At 29.9% G+C, this 23,377-nt stretch overlaps 1 protein-coding gene across 1 annotated transcript in view; it reads left to right on the forward strand.

Annotated features, from left to right (window-relative positions):
• Nucleotides 1–23,377, forward strand: part of Naa15-16 (N-alpha-acetyltransferase 15/16) — a 93,615-nt gene that overhangs the window by 45,114 nt on the left and 25,124 nt on the right. The window contains exons 6-14 of the mRNA XM_067278683.1: nucleotides 4,044–4,178; nucleotides 6,090–6,237; nucleotides 7,750–7,869; nucleotides 9,534–9,629; nucleotides 11,356–11,462; nucleotides 14,481–14,553; nucleotides 18,216–18,391; nucleotides 20,416–20,568; nucleotides 23,112–23,240. Coding sequence (XP_067134784.1) covers nucleotides 4,044–4,178; nucleotides 6,090–6,237; nucleotides 7,750–7,869; nucleotides 9,534–9,629; nucleotides 11,356–11,462; nucleotides 14,481–14,553; nucleotides 18,216–18,391; nucleotides 20,416–20,568; nucleotides 23,112–23,240 — 1,137 coding nt within the window. The remainder of the gene's footprint in view (nucleotides 1–4,043; nucleotides 4,179–6,089; nucleotides 6,238–7,749; nucleotides 7,870–9,533; nucleotides 9,630–11,355; nucleotides 11,463–14,480; nucleotides 14,554–18,215; nucleotides 18,392–20,415; nucleotides 20,569–23,111; nucleotides 23,241–23,377) is intronic.

Raw genomic sequence — 23,377 nt, forward strand, 5'->3', positions numbered from 1 at the left:
CCAATACGCAATTCGTCGCAACACAGCAGTAAACGATTCCAACTGGAAACTAGTCGATTTGCATAAAATTGCCCAGAAATGAACAGAAATCACATCACAGATCATGCATTTGCATATTCGTTCGTAACACACCTACGAATTTCTCGCCGATTTTACTCTTGCACGACTTCACGAAAAGGCTCCCTCTACCGTCGCAAATTTACACACTACCGTCTCCATTTCGAGGTTACAGGATACTCGGCAACGTCGAACGCAGGGTAGAAACCGAACGGGGAAAAATTCCCCACGTCGTCGACGTCGCGACTCTAAGTAAAAATTTTTTCCCCGTTGCAGTCTCCAAAGTATGGAAAAATTTCCCTGGCCGCCATTTTGGATCCTAAGGTAACATTAACCAAAGATTCTTTTCTTGTGAGCTATTGTAGCAGTCTAACAAGACAAGATGCAGTTTTACAGGAAGAGAAAATTTCATTATGGTGAGCCATATGAAGCCAACTTGTCAGATTTTGTTGTAGATCAAGAGTTGTGGTTTTTGAAATATTAAATCTGTAAGACAAATCTTCCAAACTTAAATTTAAGCAAAGTCTCATCAAACATACTATCATCTCTTGAAAAGGAGTTAATTTTCTGGAATTTGGATGATCAATTTGTTTGCAATAAAGGTTCAGCACCAATGAAAGCAATTTAAAATTGCTGAATCTAGTAAAAAGTGAACCTTGTGGCATCACCCTCAAAAAACTCTTCATCGAGAACAGTTTTTTTTTAATAATAAAACTTCGGTTTTTAAGTTTGTACACTCATTTGCAAGCTTTCTAAACCCTTATCCTTAAATTCAGTCTGGCAAGTGACAGTTTCAACTAAAGTCATTGTTTGTACCCATGCATTAGATTTTAAACGCTCTGCTTCTTCCACTTCTGCAGTTGTTGTGATCTCTACATCTTTAACAGTAGAGCTGGTAGAGTAGGTTGGGAGCAAACTTCAGTTGCCTTAGAAGTTTTAGGTTCTAAGGCAACTCATTGTCTCTTGCGATTATGTGCTTTTTCATAACACTCCTGTTTTGCAGTTGGGTTGTGGCCACTCTCATACCCCATGTATAATGTTGGCACCCAGTCTGGTGATGACTCATTGTACAATTAGGAAGGTCTTCCTTTGGGGTGAAAAAACTTTTTAAAAAATATATTATGACAATTTAATATTAAATTACAGTAGAGAGTCGTTAATCGGAACGCGGTAATCGGAACGATTTTCAGTCGGACTGTGTCATGCTGAATCGAACGTTTTTGATACTAGATTTACTTCTAAAGTATAATTTTCATGTTTTTATATTCTTCAATATATTTATTTTGTTTGTACAAAATAAAGAAATAATTTTTAACGATACGATAGCCTCGATTATTATTATAAAAATTTTCGTTAGGCTTAAAATCGACGAAAATTCAACACGAAGCGACGCGCAACGGAGAAAAATTCAACACGAAGCGACACGCAATGGAGAAAAATTTGAACATCGGACAGGTTAATGTATTTTTTCGTACATAATGGGTAATCTGAACAACCCCAGTCCCCAATTGATTCCGATTTTCGACTCTCTACTGTATTATTATTATTATTAATATACTGTATGTAAAATTACTAACATTAAACAATATTAAAAGAACTTATCATTATGGTATGTTATACCGTATATAAATAATAAATAAGAATTTGTCGGGAAAAAGTTGAAGGTTACTATATAATGATTATTTGTTACTAATGTAAAAAATCATTGTAAAAAGTAGCATCTTAAAGAAATGTTAATGTTTCTTATCAAGTTAACCTAACTTAGCTATTTGTAAAATGAACAATGGAAATTATTGGTTTATATCTTAAAAAATGCCCGCTTTTATTTATGTAAATTATACTGGAAAAACAATTGGCTCAAATGCATTTCTAATTCTTTATCTGCTAAGCGATTATCTTTGCTTAACACTTTAATATTAACTCTACAAGCAGGCACTTTATGATACTCATGCAAAAGTTTATCTAATTTATTGATAACTAGTAATGTGAATTGTTGATTACCTGAAATGAAATGTTTCTGACAAACTCTTGTATTGATATTCACTTTATCCGTATTGAAATTTTTCCAGTTAATTCTTGAGAGCCATGCAGATTGTCTTCATCGTGAAAGTTCCTCAGTTAGGGGACCTTGATGACAAATATTGCCAGGAATTTTAAAAAATGATGTTTCTTTGTTCTTGAGTGAACTAGCATTACACTCAATTACACAACAAATTACCATAGTGATATTCGGGAGAATAAACAACACAAGAACTCCAGCTAAAACGCACGTGAACACACACAAAACGTAAACAAGTCACAAAGATGGCGCTGGACAATTGCGCGTGCTCGTGACGTCTCTCGTGATGTTGACACGAAACCTCTCTATAAGGACTTTTACTGCGCGCCCTTTATATATGGTGCACAATACATTCTTTACGTCAAGACAATCTAGGTTTCTTGCTCCCTCTTGTACTATATGTACTGTACTGTACTAAATCTTTAATTAACATGTTTAATTGTTATTTCTGATGGTATGATAAATATTCATTTTACTAAAAGAAAAACTAATATTAATAAAATTACAGTTGAACACTAATTATCCAAATTAATTCATTGTAAAAGATGGTTCAAATAATTGAAAATTCAGATAAAGTATCTGTATTTGTGAAAAACACTATTATATTAATAAAACTGTGTGTTTAGTGAATTTCTACAGTTTTCTCTTTTCAACAAATTATTTTCTGCTGTTAACATTATTCTAATTTTTATGGACATTAAAATAATGTTGAGTTAGAAAATCAAACAGATTACAACACTACAAACAACAATGACTAGTTAAGATGAAATGGATGGGGATAACAATTACTTGGGCTGACTTGACAAGTGGAAGAGTGTACGTTAAAGATTGAGCTTTCATTCTTCTGTCACAATGAATTTAGTTAATTGACAGTTCGGATATTTTCTGTTCCACTAAAATAAATAAATAACATAATTTAAAAAAGTAAATTCTTTGAGAGCTTTGGCTCACTAGTTGTTCTGGATTCAGAGAAATCTCTCAGACAAATGTACAAAAATGATGATAAAATTTATTGAAAGTTACAGAAATAAACAAATCCATGTATCAAAATTATTTACATTCTTCATCTAAAGTTAAAAGTACAGTACATCAGAGTAGAAAATTTGTTCACATTTTTCCATATCCCTGTTTACAAGAATTCAAAAACATTTTTTAGTTACAGTATTCATTTTTGTTTTTTATGAAGGGGTAGTCTTAGGGGTAAACTAAAATACTTTCTAAAGTTTCACCACTGCATTATTCAGAAAACTTAACATTACCTTTCCCTTCTGATTCATTTAATTTCTGTGTTGTTACAATAAAAATTAAATGAATCAGAAGGGAAAGGTAATGTTAAGTTTTCTGGATAATGCAGTGGTGAAACTTTAAAAAGTATTTTAGTTTAACAATCTAATGATGATAATGAGGAGGAGAGTAGACAAAAACAAGTACATTATGGACCAAATATTTGACAAGATTGAGACTGGAAGTGGTTCGGATTTCCAGCTTTTTGATCTTTGAGACACAGACTATATATATACAGTAGAGGATCGATTATCCGACTCCCAATTAACCGACTGCGTTCTAGTCGGCAAATTCAAATGTCCGCTAGTGATGTGGCGCTACAATATTTGGTTATGTCTTGTCTACTTTAATATTATTTTTGTTAAATTTTTGCATGTTTTAGCTGGCAGCACTGGCTCGACCATGAAAGGGAGGCTAGTATTTTAATCAGGCCTAATACACTATACTAATAATGTATTTTTTCATACTTTTCGGTTATCCGACCAACCCCAGTCCCCAATTAAGTCGGATAATCGATGCTCTACTGTACTTAAAATATAAAGTAAACAGAAAGTGAATTTTTTAGCGTTGCATTATATTTCTATAAATAAATTTTAATAATTAAAGAAATCACTTGTAAATTTTTTTTTCTTTTGTAATTTAGGATACCAGATATCAGCTCTTCATGTTGCGGCCGACACAACGAGCATCATGGATTGGTTTTGCAATGGCATATCATTTACTAAAAGATTATGATATGGCTTTAAAAATTCTAGAAGAATTTCGAAAAACACAAACGGTAAACATTTATATTTGTGAATGATTACTTTTTGTATTAAAACTTTTGCAAGGCATTTTTGATTAATTTTGTGAGTGTAGTTAATAATGATAATTTGTTTTCACTTAGACTTATAAGATTAATTTATGACAAATTACTTGTTCCAATAAAAAAGTTTTTAGTACAACTTGTTAAAGTTGAATATTAAAAGAATTAAAATTTCTGGCCAATTAAGATGGAATATTGATTTTAAGTATCTTAAATAGAATTTAAAAACAAAAGTTATCAATCAAAGTGTACAAATAGTTTCTCGTAATTTAGTTTAAAATTTAAATGTTTTAGAACTTTTATGTTATTGTTTTATGACTGCCATTATTTTATGCCAATAATATGTTCTCTTGGAGAAAGAGTCATAATATTTGCATAAAATAAATTCATTTTGTAATGAAATAAATAGGGATGCATTTTGGGCGTCCATGATGAATATATGTATTTTTCAATAAAAACATGATCAGTAACAAAATTTTACTAAAACAAAATAATAATAATAATTATAAAGAAATAAGGTCTTAATCATATTTATTTATAGCTGAAATCAACAATGAATTTTTATTCAGCCACTGTTGATCTCATATAACAGTGCTGCTGGGTTAAACTTTGGTTCAGTTCTGGATGGAACTGGCTTAGGATCATCCATTGATAATGGGCTAGACAGAGGATCGTGCATGTAAAATACGAATCCAAAGTTGCCAACCGTGTCTATCTTTCCTTCTTGGGAATATCATAATAAGGTGTTAAGGCTTTATTTAAACTCCTCTTCACAAAGACACTTTGTTCTCAGTCAGGATTCATTTCACACAACAGACTTGAACATTCAGGTTTACTAAATTCTTTTTATTTGACTTGGCTGTTCTTTTTCTATTTTAAAGTAGTAAGATATTGTTAAAATTTTATTTTTGAATCGTAAAATACTGTGTGAACAATAAACACTTTAGAATAATAAAGAAACCAGAACTGTTTAGAATCGCTATTAAAGTGAAGTTGCTACTAGTGCTACCATCAGGCATAAGAAAAAAAATATTTGCTTTAGTAGTTGCTAAAAATGTTCTATGCATTGTGGAAGAATTTGTTGAGAACTAGAAAGAAAAATTTGATACCGGTGTTACTGTCAATAATCGTAAAATGAGAGCAGTCTGTATATAAATATGAGCTTGATATTAGATTCTTTCTGTTATGGAACAAACTTAAGAATTGTAATGTAATGTCATGACCTTACACACTGAAAATTCAATACTAAAAAATTTTATTTCTTGTAGTGAAATTACACAATGGTGTGGATATGAAAGGAGATACTTGTAACCATAGTGCAAAGCAGTTTATTAAATGAGAAATCTTCACTGCCAAAGAAATTTATGTCTGAGAGTAGGGTACCTGAGCAAAACTAGTTTGGCCAGATGGTTCCATCAGCCATGTGATAGCCATTCTGTTTTGATAACAGTGTTTCTTACTTGTGCTATTGGTGTTGATTTCACATTATCAGTTCCTATTCCAAGCTTTCATGAGGCAAGGGATTGTGACCTTTCCTTATCTGGTTTTATGCATGTGATCTAAGTCTTGACTTTATGTTCCAAACGGCTAATGCTGTTCTGACTCAGATTTGGGTCTCTGCCATAGTTAAGGGATTAAGTTTGTACATCCCTCAATCGGTCGACTGTAGATCTCATCTCGTGGATTTGCTGTAGTGTTGTACTTTTGAGAAATAGTAGCAAAATATGGTATTCAGCCATTTGCCTCTGAACAAATTGAATTTCATATAAAATTTATGTAGAATATAGTAATTAAAGTTGTAAACTTTGAAAATAGTTTTAATATTTTTTTAATAAACTATTTCAAATTTTATATAGTTAAACTAATTAGTGTTACTTTTTATAGAAGCGTGGGTATGATTACGAACACAGCGAATTACTACTCTATCAGAACACAGTATTACAAGAAGCTGGAAATTTAGAAGAAGCATTACTACATCTAGAAAAATATGAAGATCAAATTTGTGATAGGTTAACTATTATGGAAACCAAAGGTATTTAAACAATAACTTTTCAGAGATTATTTTCTTTTATTGGCAACCCAAAACAGTTTTATGGCACACACATTTAATAATAATAGATCAACTTGATGCCGACAAATTCTGTCACATCACATTGTCCAGTTAATAGAATATATAGAATGAAAATATATTGGCATTTTAAGCTTGAGAAAAGTTTGGCATTTTAAGCTTGAAAAATCATTAATATATGACTGATAGAAATACTGTACATCATAAAATTTTTTCATTTGAATTTTCTCTTTCATTTTTATTCTTTTAATTTAAAATGTAGAAGTTTTAGATTTCACTGTGGCTCTTAGTTACTTGGTACTAAATTTTAAGTATACTTTCATTTTTAATAGTTTAAGACATAGTTTGCCCATACAGGGACCACCATTTATTAGTTTTGTGTTCCAGACAATACATTCCTGGCGACCAACCTTCCTTTCTAGGCTACTAGCTGCCAAAATGCTAAAAGGTCAGTCGCCAGAAATGTATTGTCTGGAACACAAAACTAATAAATGGTGGTCTCTGTTTGTACAAACTTTGTCTTAAAATGTTAAAAATTAAAAGAACCATTGGACGAAAGAATAACGAATTATATTTTCATTGTTAATATAAATTTAATGATGACAATTTTGAACTTAGTAATTTTTCAAAGTAATCTACAAATATCATAAAGTGCTCAGATCCCTAATAATGAAAGAATCAATTTTAACGTAAAAATTAAATTACCAACAGTTGCAGTATAAAAGTATTTATACAAACATATTAATATTTACATTTGTTTGTATGCATTACAGCAATTTAGTGTTTTTGTACACAACTGTTTATCTTTATCGATGTTAAATTTGATAAACTGACAAGTAAATTCCACACAAAAAGCAGGATTGAAATTGTTAAGCAGGGAAGAAGAAAACGTTAACTGTTCTGTTATTCGGTAAATGTTTAGTAAGAAATATCTTCGGGTGTTTTGCATTTGAATATTGTAGAATTTTATAAAGTTAATAGAATTAGTTATAATATTTAATGAATTCTTATTTGATTTTCATTATATAAAGTAATAATTTTTAACTAATAACTGCTACTAATCACTCTATATTCTGCTGACATATCGTGTCGTTTGTTAGTATAGGTGTGTAGTAAGTAAGTGGTTGGATTTGGCTTCATTTCACAGTTTGATGCTTTTCCTGAAACAAATTACTTGTTTTTTCTTCTATACCAATGGCATTTGGTTGGTCCCAAAGTGTTGGGTGGGTTTCAAAAAAACGTCCTGCAATTTTATCCATCTGGTTGGACTATGGGCCAGGACCAACACTGCAGTAATCATTTGTACAATTTACAAAATGATTTTCTAGTTTTGTAATGCATTTATATAAATTTATGTACTATTATGAAATCAGTGTCATATAAAAGGTATAAGAAATTGCAGTAAGTTTTCTTTTTAAGGCAAGAAAGGTGTGTTTATAAGTTATCTCTAATAATTTATATTTTATATTTTTTTAGCCAATTTATTGCTAAAATTACACAAGTATCACGAAGCTGAGAAGGTATTTAGAGAATTAATTAACAGGAATCCAGAAAATCATGCTTATTATAAAGGTCTAGAAAACGCTTTAAGGCCAGGTAAGAATGATTTGATTATATTTATTCTTACCTTACTATAAATAAAATACTTTTCTGGATTTGTCTTAAATTTAAATTTTAATTGCATCTCAGGTTTTTAATGGAATGAGTAAAAAGTAATTTTTATAATTCTCACTAAAAATTTGATTATTAATCGAAGTTAGGAAATTCTTCAATTTTAATTAAAAGCTCATCGAATATATTCCTAATTTGTTGATTCAAATCATACTCTGATAAATGAGAAAATTGTTTGAAATGTTAATAAATGTGTGAATGAAATTGATTAATACATTTACTATTAGGTAATAAAATAACAATAAATTGTAAAAAAAATAAATTGGTTTTTTAAAATAAAAATCACAGCGCAAATAGCAATACTTGTACATGTTATACTAGAGCTAATAGAAAGAGGAGTTATAAATATTTAGAAAACAATGTTTTAATTAAGACAGTAATGCAGATTTATTTATTTGCAAATAAGCAATGTAATCATGTGAATGACTTGAATAGATAAGAATATTGATAACAGTCGCAAATAACGTGAATAGATGCAATTAAAACTATTGGTAACAGTCGTGATTGATAGTGAAGATCTTGCAGAAATAAAAGTAGAATAATTAATTAATTAATTAATTAATAAGGAACATGTATAATTTTAAGAATTTACGAAGCTGGCTAAGCAGTTAAGCTATTGACCTCTTGCTGTAGGGAACCTGGGAACAAATCCAGACAGGACAAAAAAAACCTCACAAATTTTTTTGGGGTAGTGGTTTATCTTGGATAGTTTGGGCCTCATCTTCCCATTATAGATCTGGATGAATCCATAATGGAACTTGATAAAAAGACTGTGTCAATGTCCAAATGATGAAAAGAGTAAAAAAAAAAAAATTGTATTGTATTCATATTAAATAGAATTTAAAATGTAAAAACAGTTTGTGATTATTATATTTTATTGGAAGTATAACCACCTTTTTATTAGAGGTTATGCTCTGAAGAAATGCAAGTTGGTTAAAATGTCGTAACAAAAAACAAATATTTGATTAAAATTGGCCAAATTGACTGTTTATTTTTAATTATGGCATTGTTACCATAGGATGTTTTAACCAGTTCTCATTTTAAATTTGTTTTAATCAATAAAAAGATCATCCGTGTAGATCCGTGGTCACTGGTGATTGAGAAAGACTAATTTGTGAAAACATTTTGTATCTTACACATATTTTATGTTTTTAAAGCCTAAATATTGACAGTTATGTTTAATAAGTGAAAGTATTATGGCATAATTGTCATAAAACATTAGCTTATGAAACTTTTATAGCTATTATGTATAATATATTTTGCATATGTTAATTGCAGCTATTAATTGGTGGATACCTTATGGGGTACATCTCTAATTTGTAAATGAAACTTATAAATGGAAGATGTGAATAAATTTTACATTAAATTTTATTAATCTAGATCTAGAAGTAAACAATTAATTGATTATAAGTTAAAATTTTGAGACAGATCAAGGAACATTTTGTATGTTTTCCTTCAGTTGGATTATTTGATTAGTCAAACTGAGAAATTTTTAATTGTATATTATTGCTATGTTTAACCAAATTTTGTCATTAAAGATTCATTTTTAAAGACAGGTTATACTTCATGAAAATTCTTTATATTTTCAGAATTAATAGAAGATAGATTGAAAATTTATAGGGAATATCAATTAAAATATCCTAGAGCTCAAACTCCTAGAAGAATTCCTATTAGTTTTACAATGGGTAAGTATTTTATGAATAAAATTTCATTAAAAATATATATATTTTTTGATTTTACATTCATGAATATCAAATTATCAATGATAAAAAAACAGAAATGCATTAGCAATTGTTACTATTTATTTTTTTTTTTTTTACATGTAGAAAAATTAAATTTGATGGTGATAAAATTAATTGTGGCATTTCTAAAGTAACTTTGTGCAAAGCTAAGAACCCTAACTTATTTTTTTGTGGCTGGAGGGCCGAGCAGTTAGGGTGTCGGCCTACCACTCTGGGGACTTTGGGATTTAATCCAGACTGGTCAAAAACTCCCAGAAATTTTTTGGGGTGGTCCATCCAGATATATAGGATCTGGTCTGGTTGAATCCATACTGGGCTTGTTATAAAAAGTAAGGCCCTCTTAGTGTCCACGGGGCAGGTAGACTTTAAAAGAAAATTTATTTTTCTGTTTTATATTGTTCTTGCTAACTCAAATTCCATGAAATTAAACAAATTTTATTTTTGCACTAAATCATTACTTTTTAAAATAAGGGGGATTTGTAAAACTAATATGCTCTGCACATTTTACATAACCATGCACACTGAATACAATTTTAATGCATACATTAATTTGTAGACCTTTTTTTACTCTTTCTTTATGTATAATCCATTAATTCAAACAATTCTATAAAATAATTTGTTTGGAGAAGTGAGAGTGCAATCTGTTTAGAGAATTTGCAGTGTTTCTATTTAAATTTTTGAATGACATTTATATATTTAGAATAAAGGTCAATAATTGAAATTATAAACTGAAAATCTGAGCTTGAAGAAATATTCACTTATCCCAATGCTTTTCAACTCATTTTAATATATATTTTTTTAAGACTGAAATATAATTAAATTAATGTCTTACAGTTTATAACTATAAATATACAGGGTTTTCTAAAATGAATGCTACCATTTTAAAATTATTAAAATTATATCAATTACTATTCGAGAAGTATGTAATGTACATCAATCGATAGAGTAACCATTCGAGTTTTGTCTCCCGTCTGTATTTAAATGTCTTGTTGTCTACGGCATCTAGGAAACACTGCAAACAAAAATGGCGACTTTTCAACAGAAGGTGTTTTGTGTTCCCTCAGTTTGAAAAGTTGGAATTGCTTGTCATTGTGCAACACAAGTAAGTTGCTGGAGCTGTAGGATTGTGGCTGCCTTGGTAGAGTGACGATGGATACACTGTAGTTGGGTATAGGAAGAATTTGGGTATTGTTTGGATGTGCGTTGTGTGACACGAGGTGCATGCACGAAGAAATCGTAATGGGCAAATGTGACACTTGGGCAATTTTCCAATGTTGTAATGTGCATTACAATGTTCTTGGATAGTAATTAGAATAATTTAAAACGGTAGCATTCTTTTTGGAACAGTAAACAGGTTTGCAATATGCACAGAAAATTTTCATAGATTAGTTTGGGTAAAAGGCAGAATTTAATATTGGCTTCAGATAATTTATAAAAAAATTTTATTAAAAGAATTTTGCATAAATTTAATGTTAATTATAATTCTTATCAAATTATATTTAACATTAAATTTATGCAATTTATTGTAGTTAATTCTTTAAAGTTGTTCTAGTCAGATTAATATTTTGCTATTTTTTAAAATTAGATATTTATCAATATTAAATTGTTCAATTTCTTAACTTTTTTATAATATAAATTTCTAATTACATTAAAATTTTAAAATTTTCAGACGAGCAGTTTCGTAGTTTAGTCGATCAATACATGAGGAAAGCATTACATAAAGGTGTTCCTCCCTTATTTGTAGACTTAAGATCGTTATATTCTGATCCGAAAAAGGTAAGAGGACTTACATGAAGAAAGACCCGCGTAGTTAAGGTGAAATAAATAAATATAAATACAGATTAGGATGAAGTAAAATCTACTGTAAGTGTTTCTCTGTGTAGTCTTGCGAGATATCTAAATGTTTCACGTGACAAGAAACGACTTGTATATTTTATCTAGTATCATCTACCCATTGTAAATACACCTTTTGCATCAAAATATTTGTAAAATATCAAATATTTGAATAGAAATATTACAGAAAAAATATATATATGCTGTGTGTATGCGTATAATGTTTGTAATGTACAGTAATATTATATTATATATATATATATATTACAATAAATATAACTAGTCAGTACTTAAAATATCAAAAAATGTTCATGGGACTTGGAGTGAAGTTATTTTTTTATGGATTTGATTACTATGGTTACTTTTTCATGAAATTTTTAGAATATTTTGACAATTAGAATAGATTTAAATCCATATATAATTGGCTGTTTATGACCTGTGATCCAACTTTCATCAAATCATTATTTCTCACAGTAAAAGAAAACTGTTCTGTCAAAGTTTAAATAATTGTCATGTTTGGGCTTCAAATTTTATCTTTGAAACTTCTTTGTGAATTATAATCAGTGCCAGATTTAACAATCAGGGGGCCCTGGGCACAGATACGGTGGGGGCCCCCTTTAAGAGTAGGCAAATTTGATGATTTAGAAAATTTACACAAAATACTGTACAGTACTTTCAATTAGATTTCAACTAGGAAGTTGTAAATTTCATTTAAAAATAAGGTTATTGTAAACAAATATATTTTATATTTGTTTACAATAAGTACATATATTTTATTGTGTAAAACTAATTATTTTAATTTAATTGAAAAATACCTACGTGAAATTTTTTCTCGAAATTTTCCGATGTTTCATAGGTTTTTTCCCGGGTTTGGTTTTCTCTGCCTGTGAACCTCACGATTAGACCACACTAGGCTATCGCGGTAATAGAAAAAAAAAATTATGTTTAAACAATTTTTTTTAGTTTTGTGGGTCCCTGGGCACCGGCCTCAAATGCCCTTATGTAAATCCAGCCCTGATTATAATTTAAATTATGTAATGGTATATTTCACTTAGTTACAATATATCCTCTTGTTGGTCTCTAGGTGAGTTATAATTAGAAATATGTCTCGAGGAAGCATTGATTTAACGTTACTAGATCACAAATTAGCAACTTTGTGAGCCTTGATTTATAGCTATTATCACCAACAACATTACCTCATTGTTTTGTAACTGCATCAATAATTAATGATGATAATTCTTTTTCACTACAGTTATTGTTAGCTTTCAATCCTTCATACACACCTAACCCCTCAACGTATACAGTAGATTGATTTGCAAAAGTTTTGTGTGAATTGGAACTGTATAACTCGAAACTAACATTTATATGGGTAATAGGAGGATGGGTTCCAGAGTTTTGTATTTTCCATAATACTAGTCTTGATTTACTTGATTCCATTTTATTTGAAATGTTGGCAGATCCAATCTGTTGTGTAAATTGACAGTCAGACGTGGCTAGAATCAGAAGGACTGTGACGCCATACAGAAAAGTGTTTTAATTTAATTGGAACATATGTTGAAACATAAAGGGCTTATTTTACATTTTCCAGGGACTTTTTCAATGCTTCTTGTATGTAATAAAATAATGAAATACCAACAATCACCTTAAAAATTGGGCTATAAATTGGCTAATTAAATGATTGATATAAAGTAATTTGTTACTAATGTAATAAAATTTTTAAAAAATACAGATTTTGATATGTATTTTGGTGATTTTTTTTTTACTTGAGAGGAAAACTACTATTACCAATAATATATCAAGGAGTTACTCTGTCTTCTATTTACTGTTCTTTTATTAAAGTCTGTTCTGAGCTCCATATGTCTCTAATGGAATGTATCAAAAATAATATATTGCATGTATGTTAATATATGTTACTCAATATGCAGTGTGATAATGTAATTATTTGTGTGTATGTATGTAAATGAAGAAGTATTTGATAAGAGGAGACATATTTTTGATATTATAAGTGTTGATGTATTATTATGTTAAATTTTAATATACAGTGAAATCTCGCTTAATGAGCACCTTGCATAACGAGTGTTTCGTATAACGAGCAAAATAAATTGTGAAAAAATGGCTCGCTTAACAAGCAAATTTTCACATAACGAGTTGCTAGGAGAGGGGAAGTCCCGGATTGTGTGCATGCTTCATCTAGCATTTGTTTAGCTAACATTTTAGTGTCGCTTGTGATGACACATTTTTCCAAACTTTTTCCAACACATATTACGTATAAACATCAACAACCCTAGCCCATTATAAAATAAACATTCTAAACAATATGCCAAATTCTTTGGCTACGTAAAGGCTATAATTAAATATTATAAATTAATTAATTTGACTAGAAGTAGGCAGTTATGCTGCCATTTCATATTAAATTTAATGACCAATTCCAAATTAAATTTTAGAAATGTCTGAATTAAAAATTAACTATTTATAATTATTAAATTTAATATGAGATGGAAGCATAACTGCCTACCTTTAGTCAGATTAATTAATTTCTATTATTTAAGTATAGCCTTTACATAGCCCAAGAATTTGGCATATGATTTGGTGTGTTTATCAAACATATGTGATTTTTTTTTTTTTTTTTTTTCCTGCAAATCGAGTTTGCATTTCAGGTTGGTTCATTCCATACTAGAAGAAAAGATGATGATTCACGCTCCTTAATGATGTTTATCGTATAATTTTCTTTGAATAAACATTATACATAAAATATTTGAGTATATTTTTTGGTGTGGAATGCATTATCGTATTTTACATTAATTTCTATGGGAAAAATTGTTTCGCTTAATGACTGTTTTGCATTATGAGTAAGACTCTGGAACGAATTATGCTCGTTAAGCAAGGTTCCACTGTACAATAATTTTTGGATGATTACGTATAGAAAATAATACATTGATTGATAGATAAATTTTTTTCCAGGTTAAAATTATAGAAGATCTCGTTCTTAATTATGTTGCATGTTTGACAAAGTGGGAAGTTTTTAGTGAGGAAGGTAACTTTCGTTTTTTCTTTTGCTCTTACAGTTTTTATCTACAATTGATATTTTTATTATGAATTTTCAAAGTATCAATGTTATTAAAATGTTATTAACTGTGTAACTGTTTCTGATTTGTTTATCAATTAGAAAATTGTTTAATTTTGTTATTTTAATATAAAAAAAAAAAAATACTAATTACATTGGTGAAAGTAATTGTAGGCTTTGTAATTGCAAAGTCTTGATATGTTTTTCGATGCCCCATGTAAAGTCATTTCAGAAATTTTTAAGATTATCATCTTCACCAATCTACATTTAATTTCTTTGCATGAAGAGAAATTGGTTGACTACTTAAAAACGTTCTATCAAATATAATGTGGGAAGTGCTCAATCAATGCTTATGTGACACGAGAACATTACATTCTGGATTAGGTAACTACAAGCATTAATTGTCGGTAGGGTTTCCGAGACTCGATTTCCTACTTTCGATTTCTGGAGTGCATAACTTTTATCATAAAAATTACTCTTTAGTTACAGCCAACACATTTTATTGTCATTTTAATATATGCAATTAATTAAATGCATGTTTTAGATTAAAGTAAAAACTTTATTTTAACAAATTTTATGATGAAGTAATTTGCATAAAATATAGTTTTAAGCATAAATTAAATAAAAGATATAAGTATTATTAATTACATATAACAAACAGCACATGAAAATAAACTTACAACAAAATTCAAACAAAATGTTTACACTTAACTGACAAGTTGCCTGAAGAGGAGGATACGTGCATGATGAACGAACTGATTCTGAGAGGGCAACTATAATAACTACAGTAGAGACTCGTAAATCGGAACCCCGGTGATCGGAATCGCCGGTAATCGGCACGATTTTCAGTCGGACTGTGTCGTGCTGAATCGAACATTTTTGATACTAAATTTACTCCTAAAGTATAATTTTCATGTTTTTATATTCTTCAATATATTTATTTTGTTTGTACAAAATGCAGAAATAATTTTTAACAATACGATAGCCTCGATTATTATTATAAAATTTTCCTTTAGGCTTAAAATCGACGAAAATTCAACACGAAGCAACGCGCGACGGAGAAAAATTTGAACATCGGACAGGTTAATATATTTTTTCGTACATAATCCATAATCGGAACAAATCCCTAATCTGAACAACCCCAGTCCCCAATTGATTCCAATTTTCGGTTCACTACTGTATGTCTATTCGCTTGTGCCAGTAAATATAGGTGGCGTATGAGTCGACCAAAATGGCTGCCACAAAGGGTATAGCGTGCTCGACAACGTACGAGAGTTACTTATGTGTTGTCTTTTTAATAACTTTTCTCTCTGTATCTCTGTAGCCAACACGTTTTATTCGCATTTGTATCCGACATTAATCCTAGTTGATTTCGTAGTTGTTTAAGTCACGATGACATTACACTTTGTGACATTTTAGAATATGTTGCTGATCGAAAAAGATGTCTTACAGAAGGAGAGGAAATACTAAAACTGATAACTTCACATATATCCAGCTCTTTCTCAGCAAACAATTCACTTCAGTTTCACTACAGCTAATTTTTCTGAGCTTAAAATTCTTTTATACAAATGTTTTCACTCTATCTAATATAGGCCATCGTCAGGTTTAATATTATAAATGTTTCAAAATGGAACGTACCGTTTTCGAATATTTTACATATTTAAAATTCAAAAAAAATAATTTAACTTTAAAATAAATTGAAAGAATTGTGTATATTAAATAAATAAATAAACAAATAAAACAGAAAACAAAGCTAAGTAGAAAGAAATGATTTAAGGGTTTTTAAGTGCCATTTTTTTTTACAGTTACAGTATATATTTCCACGCTGTTGGAAGCTCATTAGCATCCATAGCATTTAGGTAACGGTTTTTCATTTTACTTTTATAAAGTTCCACCTTTTCCATCTCCAACACAATGGATGGAGAGTGCATGTTTAAATGACTTTAGCCTCTTCCCATTTTACAATCGTTTCTCCAGTCTGTGCCATAATTGCTAATAGTGTCATGTCCTTTGTCGAAATTGTATGTATGTTCTCGCAGACGTACCGCCAGGTTTCTTCTAGTCACACCCACATAATCTTTTTCAATTCCTAACTGTTGATTTTCAAATGGAATTTTATATACCCCAGCTTTATCTTCCTTTTTTACGTTGTCTTTATCTTCCGTAGCAAGCTACAGATATTAGGTGCTTTTTTATCGATCATTCTCGGTTTTTATAAGAAAAAAGAGCATCTGATACAACGTTGACAAACGACACAACAACACAATATTATCAATTATAGCACAGACTGGAGGAACGATTGTTAAATGGGAAGAGCCTAGTCATTTAAACGTGCACTCTCCATCCATTGTGTTGGAGATGGAAAAGGTGGAACTTTATAAAAGTAAAATGAAAAACCATTGCCTAAATGCTATGGATGCTAATGCGCTTCCAACAGCGTGGAAATATATAATAGAAAAAAGAATGGCATTTAAAAACCCTTAAATCATTTCTTTCTACTTAGCTTTGTTTTCTATGTTTTATTTGTTTATTTATTTATTTAATATACACACTTCTTTCAATTTATTTTAAAGTTAAATTATTTTTTTGAATTTTAAATATGTAAAATATTCGAAAACATTACGTTCCATTTTGAAACAGTTATAATATTAAACCTGACGATGGCCTATATTAGATAGGGTGAACACTTTCTATTCTAACAAACTACTTTATACCCATAGCAGCCGTTATTATGTAGTTCACGCTAATACTGCTAGGTGTCAGATCTATCGTTGGCATAAGCGAATTGCCTGTGGCTGTTTATTAGTAAAAACATTCATTACATTTTTTTTAAATATTGTAATGTAAAATACCGGTATAGCGTGTCTTCGTAATTTAGAATGTATTGCACATATTTAACCCTTTGACAAATACTTGTGTATATATACGTGGCATGAGTGGTGGGCTCTACAGAGTAAGCGCACAAATATACATTCTTCAAGTTTATCTCATTGTAGTATGCTTGTATATTTATGGGCAAATGTGAATCTTTACAAACTGCTAGTGACATTTGTTGACTGGTCTAGAAAATTTTTTTCTGCGTGGTGTCAAGATTCAGCATAGAATTTTCATACATGATATCTAGTAGTCGTTAGTACTCGCTGTCTCCTGACTTGTTGGAGTTATTCAACACAATCAAATTGGAAGAAGAAATATTGTCTAGTTTATTAAAAAAAATATGAATTAGATGAGAAATTAATGTTTTTTGTAAGTTACATTTTTTTAAAACTCACTTTGGGAGGGGAGAGAGTCATCAGTAAACCTCACTCATCAAAGAGTTAATAAAGGTTGGTGTATGTACTTGTTTTAATCACAGTTCAAAGAACTATTAATTTAATATGCTACATAAAATAGCAGTTTATTTTTTTTATGTCACACACTTGATTTCAATAAACAAATCTGTGTATTTGCTCACATTTTCATAATTTAATTTCTCATTAACAATCTTTATATTTTAAATGATTAAATAGTAGAAAAGTAAAATTATCACTATATTATATCATAGTCATTCCCAAATTGAATGCAATGACAATTCTGTTAAGTTCTAGAAATAGTTATTAATTTAAAAAAATGTAATTTGTGTTTCTTTGTAGATAAAGACACGTGCGAAAAGGAACCGGCAACCGCTCTTCTATGGGCATATTATTTTCTAGCACAACATTATGATTATCTAGGTTGTACAGAAAAAGCACTTAAATATATAAATACTGCAATTGAACATACCCCGACCTTAATTGAATTATTTGTAGTTAAAGCCAGAATATATAAAGTAAGTAATTTTAGTGTATGTTTTAATACTTTCTCTTAAATCTAAGGAATGATTATATGAGATTATTTGTAAATTAAAGTATCCAAATTGATTTTATATTATTTAGTGCTTAGTGTGATTTCATTTTATTATTCTCTAATGCGCATGAGCAATATTGGACTGGTTGCTGTACTCTATGCAGAAGCGAGGCATGTAATGTTATTTTGATGAGAACTTATCTAGCTTTCTTTGCAATTGCATATATTTTTGCAACTATTTACCTGCACTTTTATTTGAAGATGGAGTTTATTGCAGAATATAAAAATAAAGCTGAGATGTAGTGATAACTACATTACTTTATGCCAATTCTTTCTAGCTGTATATGGTATATTCACTGACTCTATGCATCTCCGGATGAGAGATTGCTTTACCGTTATATTGTTTGATCAATAAATATGTCTTTCAAGAACCTTAATTGAATTCCAGAGAGATTTAATTCTAAATAGAACTTTGGACTAATGTTTTTGATCTACAAATGGAGATCTTCAGGTTTGTATATTCAATGATGGAATGCTTGAATAGATAGAACAAATGACGTGTTTTTTGTTTTTGTCATTGTTCTATTCAAGCATTCCATTATCAAATGTATGGATTTGAAAGTAAACTTTGTAAGCTTCCAGCAGGACTTTTGCATTTCTTTCTTAGTTACAAGTGTTAAGCCAACTGAGTACTAACATAATCCATAACTGTCAATACACTAGATACTAAAATAATACATGCTGATGATGTGCAAACTGATAATATATAGTTTGTTCCTAATTTTTTAGACCATGGTTGAGTTTAGTTCAGATGTTCTATGTACCAAATATCGGTTTAGGTAGGGTTGAGGCAATAAACAGAAAGGTAATGTTACCGAAGCCCCAAGGGTTGCACTATAGCAGTGGTTCCCAACCTTTTCTAGGATGCGGAACACTTTCGTGAGCAATTTTCTTTAGCGGAACACTTACTTAAGTTAATATGAAATACATAAGCTTGTCATCAGTTATTTTATTAGAATTGAGCAGTTATAATTCAAAATCTCTACTCATATTATTAATGCCAATTCTAAGACAGGAAAAAATATACCTAAATAACTTTAATGGGAAACTTGTGCCTGATGTTTTTTACATATTTCATTCAGTTTTTTTCATTGCCTTTACCTTATTCGAAACAGTAGTACACTTTATAAGTACGAGTCTTACATATATATTTAAGTTTATGAAAATTTTATGATTTTAATTTTTTTATATTCGGCGGCTCGAATACGATTGTACACTTTTCGATTTGCGACTAAAACTGCGGAACACTTGGAAGATGCTTACGGAACACCAGTGTTCCGCGGAACACCGGTTGGGAACCACAGCACTATAGGATCTCATGGCTAAGTGCAGGCCATGGGTTGTTCATGGCCTGAATTAAAAGTGTGCTTTATTGGCTTTGTTTTATATATATATAAGCTAGTAATGTTATGCAAATTTATAACTATATATTATTGTATATATGAATAATTATTTATTTATTAAAAATTATTAGTTATAATCTTGGAAATTGTTACAAATGGAGATCATCTTCAGGTTTAAATATTTATTTGTATAGTTAAATTGGTAGGTTGAAATGTAATTTCCAGCTATCAATTTGACAGCTATTTCAATATTTCTTACTTCAAATATTTTGAAAGGGTTAATCTTATTAACACTTTCAAAAACTTAGGAAACAATAAGGAAAATGAATGTTACCCTAAATAAAATATTTGTAATTATTCAACTGTTGTTTTGGTTTGGAAGATTGCCCTGAAGAATAATACAGTAAGATGTTTCTAGCAGTTTGCTGTTGAATACTAAACATTTACTTGTGACATGTAGCCTTACGTTGAGCACGCAACAACTGTTTATTGAAGTACTAGTCGGCAGTGATTTTCAATTGTAACTGCTTATTTATAACTTAGTTTTAAAACATTTTATGCAAATTTTATCAGCACTCTGATAAATTAATTTTGTTTTACGTAGCATGCAGGAAACATTCAGGAAGCAGTTAAGTGTTTAGATGAAGCTCAGGCACTGGATACAGCTGACCGTTACATAAATTCCAAGTGTGCCAAGTACATGTTAAGAGCTAATATGGTCAAAGAAGCAGAAGAAATGTGTTCAAAGTTCACAAGGGTATGTTTTAATTTAATAAATTGTTGATTTTTTTTAATAAGAATTGGATGTATTGTTTAGAAAACTGAACTATAATTGTTGCATTACTTAAAATGCAATAATTATAATTCATTTTATATTTTCATAAATTACATAACTAAAGAAGGTTTAGTTAATATGCCTTTGTGTCTTTATCTTAATTTAAACTTATCTCATCTACTAGTACTTCAGAAATATTATTGTTTATCTAAATCACCTGTGATTTAAATAAACAATATTATTTCTGATCTGTAAGACCTAATTGCTGCATCCATAAATCCAGTATAATAAGTTCTGTTAATTGATAAAGTACTAGTAGACAAGATAAGTTTAAACTAAAGAAGGTTATTATATATAAAAGACAACTTTTATGTTGTTTATGAAGGATGTCTGATAAGTATTTAGTAAATTTTTTAATACTATAAAACTCTTAAATTTCACCTAATTTAATAAAACAAGAATTAATGGTAAGAGTATTATGGGGAAAATAACATAAAATAATCAAATTTCAACATATGCTCCTGCATTTTCCACTAGCTATTGCAAAACATGCATATATTATGTCAATGGCTGCCTGCAGGAATGGAGATGGAAAACTTGTAACACTTGTATTCTTCCCTCTGGTTGATCTACAATATGTTGTTTGATATGATACACCATTTCATTGGCTTATCCCTGTAAGAAGAAATTATAGGAAGTTTTATCTGGACTTGTAGCCAGCCACTCATATGGTCCTCCTCTTCCGATCCATTTTTCTCGGATTATTTTGTTGAACCACTTGTATGCCAGGTGGATGCAATGTGACGAAGCACCATCTTACAGAAAGTGAAGATCGTCTTTAATGTTTTGTTGCATAGTCACAGGCCCCAGACTATATCCATCATATTGAGGTAATGCTTTGCATTCATCTTATCTTTCTAAATGGAAGACTCAACAATGTGTCATTGTGATGCCAACCCAAACTGTGACTTTTTTGCTATGATTTTTGATACTCTTTGGACCAACAGTGACAGTTATATCTGTTGACAAAGCCGCCAACACAAACACTGCTTTATCAATCTATAAGATATTCTGAAACAACTGCAACCAATCTTTCTGCCAGTTTGGTGAAGTCCCTTCCTTTGTTTTCTATTATTTAAGGTAGTAAGCTCTGATCTTGGATATTGCAAATTGAAAATAAAGAAGAAAGCTAAACAAAGCAGTTTCTGATATAAAAAAAATTTCCAGCTGTTATCTAACAATGCTGTCTGGCATACAAATCACTCTCAAAAAACTTTTTTAAATGCATTCCTTTATGCATTTTATATTTAATATGGGTATTAGATAAGTTAGGAACCTCCATTCATGAAATGTTTGTTTGTTTAAGTTTTGAAGACAATGATAAAATTCTCTTGAAAATTATTGTGGCTCTATGACCTCTTGTTATTAGCTACAGTGTTGTTTTTCGTACTATTGCACATATCATGTTTTTTATCGGAATTTAAACCTTTCAAAATATATTAATTAAGTTGACCTGTTTTATATATTTAGATATTGGCAGAGATAGGAAATTTGTGATTCTGCAGATTTATTTTGTTATAAATTTTATTGTAAATAGTTTAAATGCATTAATAGATAAATAATATGCCAAGTTAAAAGGTTAGTATAGTAGAGTCCCAGAAACTCTGCTCTTGATAACTTGACATTCTGTAAAACTTCATGTTGTCCAAAAAAAGAAATACACATTATCTAATTTTTACTTTTATAGCTTAATACTAGGATCAATCTTATTGATCTTCACCGACAACACTTGATAACATTGTCAGATAGATGTGTTTACAAAGAATAAGTAACTTTCTTTCTCAGGTGCCAATGCAAAAATGCACTCCTAGCTATTTGCTTTGTGTAATTGTCTGCACTTCTCAAAATAAAATTACAGCTAATTTATTGGGGGCTTTACGGGTTGGGAGTATTGTTTCCAATCAAGCCTCATAGTAACAGAGTAAAACGTGAATAGAAAAATCTGTTATTGTAATGCTTTGCATTTATGTTCAAATCGGGATTAAGGATAAATTGTGAAATGAATAAATAAGAATCCACATTTTATACATTTTATAAAAAAGCTGTAATTTTAAGATGCTAACAAGAAAAGCTAACATTTTAATAAAATACAGTTTACTAGTAGCCCAGGACGTCCCCTAGTGGGTGTTCTAGCAGCATTACAAATTCCTACGAGGCACATTGACGGATGGACGGACACACATTCAATGGGTTATATAGATAGATTGTTATATTGACCAAATAATAATTTATTGGCCAAATGAATAATAATAATTTATATTGTTAATTTAAATAATAATTTATTTTGTTAATTAAAATGTTTGAAATATGACACACGATAGGGATGCCTCTAGTGCCCGTTTTTGGCATACCGTTACACGGACGGACGACGGACACGCGTTCAATGGATTATATATATAATAATGATTATTACTGTCTTGAACTAATTTGAAACATAAAAAGAGTAATATTTAATTTATTTTCAGGAGGGTGTTTCTGCAATGGAAAACTTGAACGAAATGCAATGTATGTGGTTTCAGACGGAATGTGCTCAGGCATATCAGAGGTTAGAAAGATGGGGAGATTCCTTAAAGAAATGCCACGAAATTGACAGGGTAAGGAAAAATTTTTCATTTTCATTAAGCTGTTGACTTTTTCTTATATGAGATCTAGTACTAAAAAGTAATTAAATTTGACATTATAAACAACCTACAGCGTGCTCAGCAGAAAATAATACAAAAACTAAACAAGC

The sequence above is a fragment of the Centruroides vittatus genome, unplaced genomic scaffold (assembly GCF_030686945.1).
Source record: "Centruroides vittatus isolate TY-2023 unplaced genomic scaffold, ASM3068694v2 contig_817, whole genome shotgun sequence".
NCBI classification, from domain to species: domain Eukaryota; kingdom Metazoa; phylum Arthropoda; class Arachnida; order Scorpiones; family Buthidae; genus Centruroides; species Centruroides vittatus.